Here is an 11,391-nt window from a genome sequence, read left to right as displayed (position 1 = left end):
CAAAGTATTCCCATAAGCCACAGCAACACCTGGCCGGGCACAGCCAGTAGCTTTATAAACGAGCCCCTTGGTGTCCCTACGGATGTCCCGATCCTCAGACACTCTCTGCTTCATTCAGAGAAATGCTGCACTTGCAGAGCTCAGCCGGTGATGTATTTCAGCATCAATGTTGACTTTTGTGGAGAGGTGGCTGCCCAGGTAGCGGAAAGGGTCAACATTTACACCAATGTTACATGGTGAAGCTGTATTTCTGGCCTTGCAGAGGGATTGGCTGGTGCCTGTTGGAAGAGCACATTGGTTTTCTCGATGTCCAATGAGAGGCCGAGCTTCTCGTATGCTTCTGCGAAAGTGTTTAGAGTGGCTTGTAGGCCTTCTTCTGAATGCACACAGACTACGTTGTCATCAGCATATTGGAGTTCTATAACACATGTTGTGGTGACCTTGGTTTTGGCTTTCAGTGTGCTGAGCTTAAATAGCTTGCCATCTGTCCGATAGATAGTTCCCGCTCTGGTGGGGAACTTCCCATCAACAAGGTGCAGAATCATAGTGATGAAGATGGAGAATAAGGTCGGGGCAATAACACATCCCTGCTTGAATGAATAAACAGCAGCAACAAAAAAGCTTGACACCTGATTCCACCTTGAATGGGTCACTTTGGGAGCCGTTGCTGTCCAAGACTGTCGCCGTCATGTCATCATGGGGGAGCCGCAGGATGTTCACAAATTTGTCAGGGCACCCGGTTTTTTGGGGGATGCTCCAGAGAGCCCTTCGATTCACTGTGTCGAATGCCTTTGCAAGGTCAATGAATGCCATGTACAGAGGTTGGTTTTGTTCCCTGCATTTTTCTCTGAGCTGTCGTGCATTAAAGATCGTGTCCCCTGTTCCTCTGGAAGGACGGAAGCCATTCTGGAAGGCTGTCTTCTGAAACAGGGAGAAGGCGGTTTGCGAGAATTCTTGCGAGGATTTTCCCAGCGGAAGTCAGATGGGAGATACCGCGATAGTTCCCACAGTCTGTTCTATCCCCTTTTTTTTGAAAAGGGTGATGATGGTGGCATCCTTGAAGTCTGTTGGGATTTTCTCGGTCATCCACACCTTTTCAATGAGCTGGTGGAGTTGTTGTATCAGCTCAGGTCCACCCTCTTTGAAGATTTCAGCAGGGATCCCATCAGGTCCTCTGGCTTTGTTGTTTTATTGTTGGCTGGTGGCATTGCTGACTTCTTCCAAACTAGGTGGTGCTGCAAGCTCATCCCTGGTTTGTTGTTGCGGGATTTGTGAGAGGGTCTCTTCGGCCACATTGGAGCTGCGATTCCGCAGGTTCTGGTAGTGCTCTTTCCAACGTAGTGCAATTGATGGTTTGTCCTTCAGAATTTCGTTCCATCTGATGAGCGTAGGGGCTGTATGCCATGGTTTCTTGGTCCATAAATGATCTTTGTGGCTTTGACAAATCCCTGAGCATCATGGGTATCTGCAAGGTGTTGGATTTCTTCAGCCTTCTTTGTCCACCAGATGTTCTTGAGTTCCCTGGTCCTTCTTTGGACCTCAGCTTTTGCACTGGCGTAGATCTTTTTCTTAGCAGTGCAGAGTTCTTAATTTTGTAGCTATGGAGGTACCTAAGAAGATGAAGAATAAAAAGAAGATTCATAGAACATTGACAAGCATAAAATGGAAGAAATTCAGTATTTTTGAGTTTACATTTCATCTTCTTTGACTATTAGAATGGCTAGTTATCAGTCATGCTTTGCAATGCCTATGGGGCTAGAGATACTAGCCTTTATTCCTTCTTTTGAGATTATCAGAAGACTATCACCATTCTTTTTCATCAAGACACCCTGCAGCACAACAGATTTATCTGCTAGGCATATAGTAGATTATGAACTAAAGAAATGTCAGGTGCCATTCCTCTCCAGATGTATGTGTTATTCCTTTCATCTGTATCTTTAAAGACTCCAGAAGATACACAAAAGACCTTTGCTTTGTTGGCATGAATTTATTGCTATGATGGATCAGGCCATGGGCCATCATTCAACAGTGAGATTTATACAACCCCCCCCCCCCCCACACACACACACAAAATAACCTGTTTTGGAAATAACGGATTTCTTCCATGGTCTTATGAGATCTACTAATGCATGACCCTTTCTCTCTGGATCCCAACAAAATCATATTATTTTCTCTTGTCTTTATGGTTCCAAAGAGAAATACAGATGTGTGCCTTATTCTAGATTCCCCAAGCATCAATTGTAACATCCAACTTCTGTTTGTGATTCTTCTATCTACCTTACAACATCCCTCCCTCCAGACATGAAAAATACCTACTTCTTTATAAAGTGAATGCTGAAGGGGGACAAGATTTATATGCTCAACAAACAGAGGGAGGAGGAGATTCCGTAGCGGTGCCAATGCAAGAAAAAAAAAACAGGGGATTTTGGCTTTGAAAAAAAAAAAGTAGACCAGTTCACCTTGGAGGAGGTGGGGTTCACAGATTCTTTTTGCACCGTCTGCCAGGGCTTTGATTATGCTTCTTTCTTGACTTGGTTGATGGTTGGAGTTTTAATGAAGCTACCTCTCCATGTGTGTAGCTTTTCTGTAGACTGTGTGGCCCAATTATTGATTGGCTTTGCAGATGACTAGGACATCTAGAAATTGCAGTTTGCCATGCATGAAGATTCTGCGGAGCCCACCTCCTCCAAGGGGAACAGAACCCCTTAAACTGGGTTCCCCAGGCCAATGGAGACTAGTAAAAAATGGGCTAGGCACTGCAATTGATTGAATGCCTGAACTAAAAGAGTGCTTGTCAATTATTCCTCTTCACCCTGGAAAGAAATGACTAGTGGAGTACCACAGAGAGGGTTCAATCCTGTTCAACATCTTTATTAATGTCTTGGACAAAAGTTTAGAGAGCAGGCTCATCAAGTTTACAAATGGGACCAAATTAGGAGGGAGAGCTAATGCATCAGAGGACAGGATCGGAATTCAAAATGACCTCAACAGATGAGAGAGCTGATTTGCCTGAACTAACAACATGAATGTCAACAAGGAGAAATGTAGAATACTACACTTAGGCAGAAAAAAATGAAATGCAGATACAGAATGGGTGACATCTGGCTTTATAACAGTGTTACATGGGATAGAGATCTTGCAGTAATGCCAGTTCATCACACTTACTAAATTCCACGCAGTGCTACACTTAAAATCCGGGAAGGCACTGTACGTTAGTTTGACTTGAAGTGTAGGATAGAGCATTCTTTGTGTATTTTAAGGGGGGGGGGGGACATTCTTTTCAAACGTTTCAAGAGGTGGTGGGGAAATTGATTTTGAGGGAATGATCTAGGTAAATGGGCAGTTCTGTAATGTGATGGCATTTGTTGCTCCCAGGTTTAAAATGAAACGTTTCCCCAATTTATGGGTGGGGCCAAAAGTACCCATGTTAGGGAAATAATTACTTTTTACTCATCAAGTTTTTACTTTGCCATAACAATTTCTTTTTTGGGTCCTTTCCTTTCTCTTCCTTCCCTTCCCTTCCTTCCATTATATGTCTGTGCCTTGTGTTACATAAGAAAGCCGGGAGAGATGGATTATTATTATAATTATGCCATGTCTCCATGCTGTGCAATTCTGGGAGTTATAGTTTCCCAAGATCCATACCCTTCTCTTGTTGCATTTACACAATGGAATGAATACTCTTGAACCCCACTTGAAACACCATAGCTCTATACTATGTTGTTCTGAGAGTTATAGTTTCCCAAGGTCCATACCCTTCTCTGGATGCTTCTGCACTGGAGAATAAATAAATGCAGTCAGGAACCATTTTAAATGCCATTATTATTATTATTATTATATTGTATGACACAGCAAACAAGCTAGATATGCTGGATTTCATATCACAAAACCACAAGTCGAACACTTCCCAAGTGTCTAGGACTGTGTGATGTATTTTCTGATGATGCTGCAGATCCCAGCAGGGTGGCCTTTTGCAGTTGGCAGATCGTGATTTTGTCAATGTCTATTGTTTCCAAATGCCGGCTGAGATCTTTTGGCACGGCACCCAGTGTGCCCATCACCACCGGGACCACCTGCACTGGTTTCTGCCAGAGTCTTTGAAGTTCAATCTTGAGGTCCTGAGAGCGGCTGAGTTTTTCCTCTTGTTTTTCGTCAATGCGACTGTCACCTGGGATGGGACATCAATGATCCAAACCTTTTTCTTTTCCACAACTGTGATGTCTGGTGTGTTGTGTTCCAGAACTTTGTCAGTCTGGATTCGGAAGTCCCACAGTATCTTTGCGTGCTCATTTTCCAAGACTTTTGCAGGTTTGTGATCCCACCAGTTCTTTGCTGCTGGCAGGTGGGACTTGAGGCATAAGTTCCAATGAGTCATTTGGGCCACGTAGTTGTGCCTCTGTTTGTAGTCTGTCTGTGCAATTTTCTTACAGCAGCTGAGGATATGGTCAATGGTTTCATCGGTTTCCTTGCAGAGTCTGCATTTTGGGTCATCAGCTGATTTTTCGATCTTGGCCTGAATTGCCTTTGTCCTGATGTCTTGCTCCTGGGCTGCAAGGATCAGGCCTTCTGTCTCCTTCTTCAGGGTCCCATTCGTGAGCCAGAGCCAGGTCTTCTATTATTATTATTATTATTATTATTATTATTATTATTATTATTATTATTAATGGCCTTTGTCCTGATGTCTTGCTCCTGGGCTGCAAGGATCAGGCCTTCTGTCTCCTTCTTCAGGGTCCCATTCGTGAGCCAGAGCCAGGTCTTCTATTATTATTATTATTATTATTATTATTATTAATGGCCTTTGTCCTGATGTCTTGCTCCTGGGCTGCAAGGATCAGGCCTTCTGTCTCCTTCTTCAGGGTCCCATTCGTGAGCCAGAGCCAGGTCTTCTATTATTATTATTATTATTATTATTATTATTATTATTATTAATGGCCTTTGTCCTGATGTCTTGCTCCTGGGCTGCAAGGATCAGGCCTTCTGTCTCCTTCTTCAGGGTCCCATTCGTGAGCCAGAGCCAGGTCTTCTATTATTATTATTATTATTATTATTATTATTATTATTATTATTAATGGCCTTTGTCCTGATGTCTTGCTCCTGGGCTGCAAGGATCAGGCCTTCTGTCTCCTTCTTCAGGGTCCCATTCGTGAGCCAGAGCCAGGTCTTCTATTATTATTATTATTATTATTATTATTATTATTATTATTAATGGCCTTTGTCCTGATGTCTTGCTCCTGGGCTGCAAGGATCAGGCCTTCTGTCTCCTTCTTCAGGGTCCCGTTCGTGAGCCAGAGCCAGGTCTTCTATTATTATTATTATTATTATTATTATTATTATTAATGGCCTTTGTCCTGATGTCTTGCTCCTGGGCTGCAAGGATCAGGCCTTCCGTCTCCTTCTTCAGGGTCCCATTCGTGAGCCAGAGCTACAATTATTATTAGTAGTAGTAGTTGTAGTAGTAGTAGTATGCCAGGTCTCCATGCTGTGTGATACAAATGTTGATGACACTGGAAAAATGGTAATTGACATATGTGAGATCTTCTGGACATTCTGATTTATTACTTTCACGTGTAATCCATTTTAGTTACAAAAAAATTCAAATTAAGGTATGTTTGTTTCCCTTTAGTAATAAATGCAACATTTTAATTACTTGGCCATTTTTTTTTAAAAAAAAATTAATATCCAGAAAAATTGTACAATTTTCTTCAATATTCAACATTTAAGTTGCTGTGTAATAGAATAATAGAATCATAGAGTTGGAAAAGACAACATAGGCTATCCTGTCCAACCCACTGCCATGCAGGAAAGGCACAAAGTACCCGTAATAGATATCCATATATTTTTAAATTATTCCTTGTTGTTTTTATTATTTTTCTTTTCAATAATTCAAGAAATATGAAAAAGATTATATTACAAATAGTGAAAATTATCAAAATGAGATTCTTCATTATTAATGACTATCAAAACTTGATAATTGCAAAAAGAAACAAAAGAAAATGTGAATAAGAGCTAAAATTATGCAAAAACAGGATTTTTAGACATACTTCACAAAATATACTGTATATACTTGAATGTAAGCTGAGTTTATCAGCCCTTTTGGGGGGCTGAAAAAGCCTGCCTCAGCTTATATTCAAGTGAAGCTGCCACTGTTACTAAGTCCCTGGCCCTGTCTCCTCTTCCACTCTGTTCGCAGCCACTGCCTCTTGTGAAGGGCCTGCGCTTGCTGCGAGAGGCCTGCACTGGCAACGAGAGGCCTCGCAGCAAGTGGAGGATGTAGTGGAGCCCTCTCGCAGTGAGCGAAGGCAAGAAAGCAGAAGGTCTTGCTGCGTCTTCCGCTTGCTGCGAGGGCTCTCACTGCCCCTCACTGCGCTTGCTAAAAGGAGCCTGTGCTCACTGCAAGGGACCTGCACTGGAAAGGAGAGGCCTCACAGTGAGTGGAGAAGGCAGCGGACACAACTGAGCCTTCTTACTGCAAGCAAAGGCAAGAAGGTAGAAGGGGCTCGCAGCGAGAGGGCTCTGCTGCGTCCTCTGCATCCCTCGCTTGCTGCAAGGCTTCTTGCTGCCAGTGCAGGTCCCTCACTGTGACCAGAGGCCCTGCACTTACTGTGAGAGGTCTCACTGCGAGGGGCCTCTGGATGGCCATCTGTTGAGGGTGCTTTCCCTGCATAAAGGCACAATGAAGGGGGTTGGACTAGATGGCCTTTAGAGGTCCCTTCCAACTTTAGGATTCTATGAAAGAAGTCATAGTTGGCCATGAGCCAACCGTGTGGTGGTGCAGCTGAAAAGGCCAATGGTGTTCCCAATAGAAGCCTGAGAGAAGGCTAAAGGGAACTGATATGACACTTTACCTTGGCTGGTTTTTTAATTGTTTGTAATGGTAATTATTAATGCAACTGTTTATTTTAACTTATGGTACAATGTTTAGTATTGTCTTTTGTTTAAATTTTTTATGTTTTTTTATTTTTATAGGCATTGAATGTTTGCCTGTTACTATGTTGGAAGCTGCCCTGAGTCCCCATGGGGAGATAGGACAGAGTACAAATAAATTATTATTATTACAAAGTTATTGTTGATATCATATTGTTTTTGTTGACCCCATTTTCCATTTACAGAGCTAGTTTACTGTTTTTCTTTGAAATATGGTAAATATTCAAATACATTTGATACTGATGCATCAAGTAATGTAATTTCAGCCATATCTTTTATATTTTTGAAATTAACCCATAGCTGCTGCATTTCCCACCCTCAGCTTTACTCGAGTCAATATTTTTTTTTTGTGGTAAAATCAGGTGCCTCGGCTTATATTCACGTCAGCTTATACTCAAGTATATACGGTAATAAAAGCAAGATATAAACAGCAGGGGGAAGGCACAATTCTTATTATTCCTCATTTAAACAGATTGTTCCTTCCATTAAAAATAAAAAATAAAATCTGTCAACTTTGTGTGTATGTGTGTGTATAAACATATTTCTTGGGGGGAAAGTTACTTCTGAAGAATACAAAAAAATCCCATCATCTGGGAAAGTTGCTCTATTTTCCATCCTTTAATGGAGGAAAATGGTGGAGAAAAAGAAATATATTAAATTATAATAAAATGTTAAGAAAACGAAACAAGTGGATGGGAACATCATTCACTCTCATTTGGGTTGCGAGGATTGATGATTCTGACATGTGTGAAAGGGAAGAGGCCCCTCCTGCCCTGGATCTCGCCCTCCCATTGGCCGTTGATGTTCATCTGGGTCACTCTCACCAGGTCGCCAACCTGAAAGAGACCCAAGGAAGCAGGTTTTACCTCAGAAGAAGCCTTTTTTTCCCTCAGAAAAGGCCAATGGGAGCAAGTTTTTCCTCAGAAGCGGCATCATTTTAGTCAGAAAATGTCAAAAGATGACAGGTTTTCCATTAGAAAAAGACATATTTTCCCTCGGAAATGAAACAGATTTTCCCTCTAAAGAGGCCTGTTTTCCCTCAGAAAAGGCCAAGGTAGGCAGGTTTTTCCTCAGAAAAGGCCTCTTTGCCCTCAGAAAACGCCCAAAGAAGGTGATTTGATATAAAAATAATTATATGATTTTTATTAAATTTTGTAATATATTTATTTAAATAAATGTGAATTTTATTTTCTGGTGTATATTTTATAGAAACAATTGGATTTGTATTAATTTAATGGTATGCTTTTAGAAATATCAATTTTAATAATGTTTCTAATATTTTTAAAGCAAAAATAATCACATTTTAATTATTTTGTGTTTAATAGAAAATACGGTTTAATTTTTAATAACTTCTGTGCCACATTTTTCATAAAAAACATATTTAATATTTTTGTTGCATCTTCTATATATATATAAGGAGCAAAACAACAAAACTAAAGGCCCCCCAACCTAGAAAATTGACAACACAACCCCTCATCCACGTCTCTACGTTCTTACAAACAAACTACACATCCATAACCTCCATGGGACCAAAAAACCAGAATGCACCCCTTTGTGACCCACCTTGATTGACACTAAACAGCCTTGCAGCTTCAAAGCCAGGCTGCCTCCTAGGCCACAGCAAAAAAACAAACAAACAAAAAAACACCACTTCAGTGTGAATTTTAAACCATTGTGTAGAAGGGGCCTCATATTATCCTGTTCCAGGCAAATCATATAACAATATAATGTTTAATAATTACTGTTCTCTAATAACAATACACAACAATATAATCTCTAAAATCAGGACACTAAATAAACAACAACACTCAGAACACAGGGGAATTCCACACAGGAAACAACCAGGCCCAGCTAATACCTCCCAACAAAGGATTCCCTCACGCAGGAAGCAGCCAGGCTTGGAAGCTACAAGACCATTCAATGCTAAACAACTTAAATAATCACACCCAGCTAACACGTCCCAGTAAAGGATTCTTCCAAGTACTAACCAGGCAGACCTTGAAGCTCCAGGCCTATTCAATGCTAATCAAGGAGATCCATGGCAACACCTGCCTCAACCAGACAACAGTTCTTTCTACCACACTGCACGTTATTCCACACATATATCAACCCCTTTGTGGCCCACCTTGATTAACACTGAACAACCTTGCAGCTTCAAAGCCAGACTTTGGAAACCACGAGGCTACTCCATCTCATTCAATCTGGCCTAGCAAGCATACCCTATGTAGAAAACGGCCAGGCTTTCAAGCAGCCAGGCTATTCACGGCAATTCCAATTGGCCACAGCAAGGCGTGGCAGGGTACAGCTAGTATTTTATAAAAATAAATCCAGTTAGTATATTTTATAAAAAATATTTTTGCTTTCAATCATTTTTGTGATATATTTTATAGGAGGAAAACCAATCTGATTTTAGTACATTTTATAATATATTTTATAGAAGTAAATAATCCCACTTCTAAGAAATTAGTGGCATATTTAATAGAAATATCATGATTATATCTTATAGAAATAATCCAATTTGTTTGAATTTTCTTGGAATATTTACCATACATAATTCATTATTATGATTGTATTTTAGAAAGAAACCCATTTTATTTATTGTTGTGGTATATTTAATAGAAATATATTATTATTAGTAGTATTGTATTTTATATAAATAAAAATATTATTTCTGATAGTTTTGTGGAATACTTAAAAGGAAAAAATATTGTATTATAATCATATTACATGATTATCTATTATCCTCTCCTCTCCTTCATGTTCTCTTTCTGTTGTGTACCTTGAGGAGGAGGGTGGACTTGTTAAATATTGCTATTTCAGTTGAACTATTATTATATGATTACACTTATTATTATGTTTCACAACATTTCTACCTGGCCTTTCTCAACCCCAGAGGTGACTCAAGGTGGATCTACAACATAGGCAACTACTTGATGCTTTTAAAAACAGTGTACAATAAAACAAACATTTAAAATAGAGTTATGCAATACAATTAAAACTATTAAAAACATTTAGAGCAATACCAACACTATTAATCATGTGATCCACAAACACAGTCTGGGCCTTTCCAATAGTCATTGTGCATCTTTTCATATCTATTTATTGCACCAGTTCTCCAAAGGCTTAGTCACAAAGCCATGTATTCATTTTTTTAATGGAAAGTCAGGAGAGAGGGGGCTGATCTAATCTCCCTGGGAGGGAGTTCCACAGATGAGGGGCCACCACTGAGAAGGCCCTGTCTTGTCCACACCAGTCACACCTGTGAGGAAGGCAGGACTGTGAGCAGGGCCTCTCCAAAGTCTCAATGGTATATATGGAAACATTGGTTTGGACGGGTAAACATTGCTTCCATTATATTGTTATCCCTACTATATTTTTATTACAAAATTATATGACTACCCTGATATTAAATTATTATATTGTTATCATGACCATATTAGGTCATTACACTGATATGAAAATATATGACGGAGTGGGTACCTCGAGGGCGAGGGCGGACTTGTCGTAGGCGCAGGGGACCCTCCTCTGGATGGCTTTGGCGAAGACGGGGCCCTTCTGGGCGGCAGGGGCGGCGGGGGCAGGGGCGGGGTGTCCGTGGGGCTGGGCGTAGGCGTGGGCGGGCTCCGGGATGCCGTAGCGGCCCCCGGCCCCCTTGGCGGCCCCCTTGCTGGGCGGCAGCAGCAGCCTGTGGACGTAGGGGACGGGGATCATGCCTTGGCGTCCCTCCTTGTTCCTGGCGCGCCACCACTGCTCCTCGGGCTTCTCCTCGATGGACAGCACCTCTCCCTTCTGGAACGGGAGGTCCTCCGCGTCCTTCCCGGCGAAGTCATAGAGCGCCCGCACCAGCTCCCCCTCGGGCCCCTCCGGCGGGAGGGAGGGCGGGCGCCCGGGGGCCGGCGGGGAAGCGGCGCCCCTGCGGGAGAGGAGAGGAGAGGGGCCGCCCTGGTCAGGCCTGCTCAGGCGGGGCCCCCCCCTCCCCCCCCCCCCGGGCCCCGCGTGCTCACCTGGGGAGGGGCTCCCGGAGGGTGGTGGTGTCGAGGTAGTGGTCCCGGTAGAAGTCCAGCAGGTCCGGCAGGCTCTGGAAGTGCTGGTCCCCGATGCGGAAGAGGCCCCTCCCGGCGGCGCCGCCCCCATCCCCGGGGAGGGCGTGGATGATGTAGTGGGAGACGCGGCCGTTCTCCGCGACGGAGAGGACGTAGTCCCCGGGGCAGGTGGAGGAGTCCCGCACCAGGAAGGTGCCCTGGCGCTGGCCCTGCAGCCGCCACGCCGCCTCCCGCCGCCCCAGCCGCCCCGCGTACCACGCGCCCCGCCCCCGGCACCCCTCCCCCGGACACGGGCACGGGCACGACATGCTCCCCGGCCGGGAGGGCGGGCACACCAAGGAAGGAAGGAAGGAAGGAAGGAAGGAAGGGCGCGCAAGGACAGGCGCCCCGGCCCCAGACAGGGCCACGTTTCCCCCAGGAAAGC

The 11,391-nt window shown here is 43.2% G+C and overlaps 1 protein-coding gene across 5 annotated transcripts; it reads right to left on the bottom strand.

The window, feature by feature from the left end:
- Positions 1-1,425: 1,425 nt before the first annotated feature.
- LOC134292950 (crk-like protein) lies at positions 1,426-11,303 on the bottom strand. Of its 5 annotated transcripts, none has more exons than XM_062958844.1 (4): positions 10,929-11,303; positions 10,405-10,837; positions 7,634-7,760; positions 1,426-1,610 (listed from the first exon to the last, which is right to left on the bottom strand). In XM_062958844.1, the coding sequence occupies exons 1-4, from the start codon at positions 11,273-11,275 to the stop codon at positions 1,570-1,572; spliced, it is 948 nt and encodes a 315-aa protein (XP_062814914.1). In that variant the 5' UTR covers positions 11,276-11,303; the 3' UTR covers positions 1,426-1,569. The 5 variants fall into 5 exon arrangements, with proteins under 5 accessions (XP_062814914.1, XP_062814915.1, XP_062814911.1 ...); XM_062958841.1 differs by lacking the exon at positions 1,426-1,610 and adding an exon at positions 2,846-5,504 and having other exon boundaries at positions 7,668-7,760; XM_062958842.1 differs by lacking the exon at positions 1,426-1,610 and adding an exon at positions 2,846-5,504 and having other exon boundaries at positions 10,929-11,302.
- Between the last annotated feature and the right edge of the window lie 88 nt (positions 11,304-11,391).

This window comes from Anolis carolinensis, chromosome Y (assembly GCF_035594765.1).
Source record: "Anolis carolinensis isolate JA03-04 chromosome Y, rAnoCar3.1.pri, whole genome shotgun sequence".
Taxonomy (NCBI): domain Eukaryota; kingdom Metazoa; phylum Chordata; class Lepidosauria; order Squamata; family Dactyloidae; genus Anolis; species Anolis carolinensis.
This window is presented reverse-complemented; position numbering and strand designations above follow the sequence as displayed.

Bases quoted from the DNA above. Each gene is read 5' to 3' on its own strand.
- LOC134292950 (XM_062958841.1), bottom strand. From the start codon at position 11,275: ATGTCGTGCCCGTGCCCGTGTCCGGGGGAGGGGTGCCGGGGGCGGGGC. The intron at 10,838-10,928 runs GTGAGCACGCGG...CCTCTCCCGCAG, and splicing joins CTCCGGGAGCCCCTCCCCAG to GGGCGCCGCTTCCCCGCCGG. The intron at 7,761-10,404 runs GTACCCACTCCG...GGTCTCTTTCAG, and splicing joins AGTCCGCCCTCGCCCTCGAG to GTTGGCGACCTGGTGAGAGT.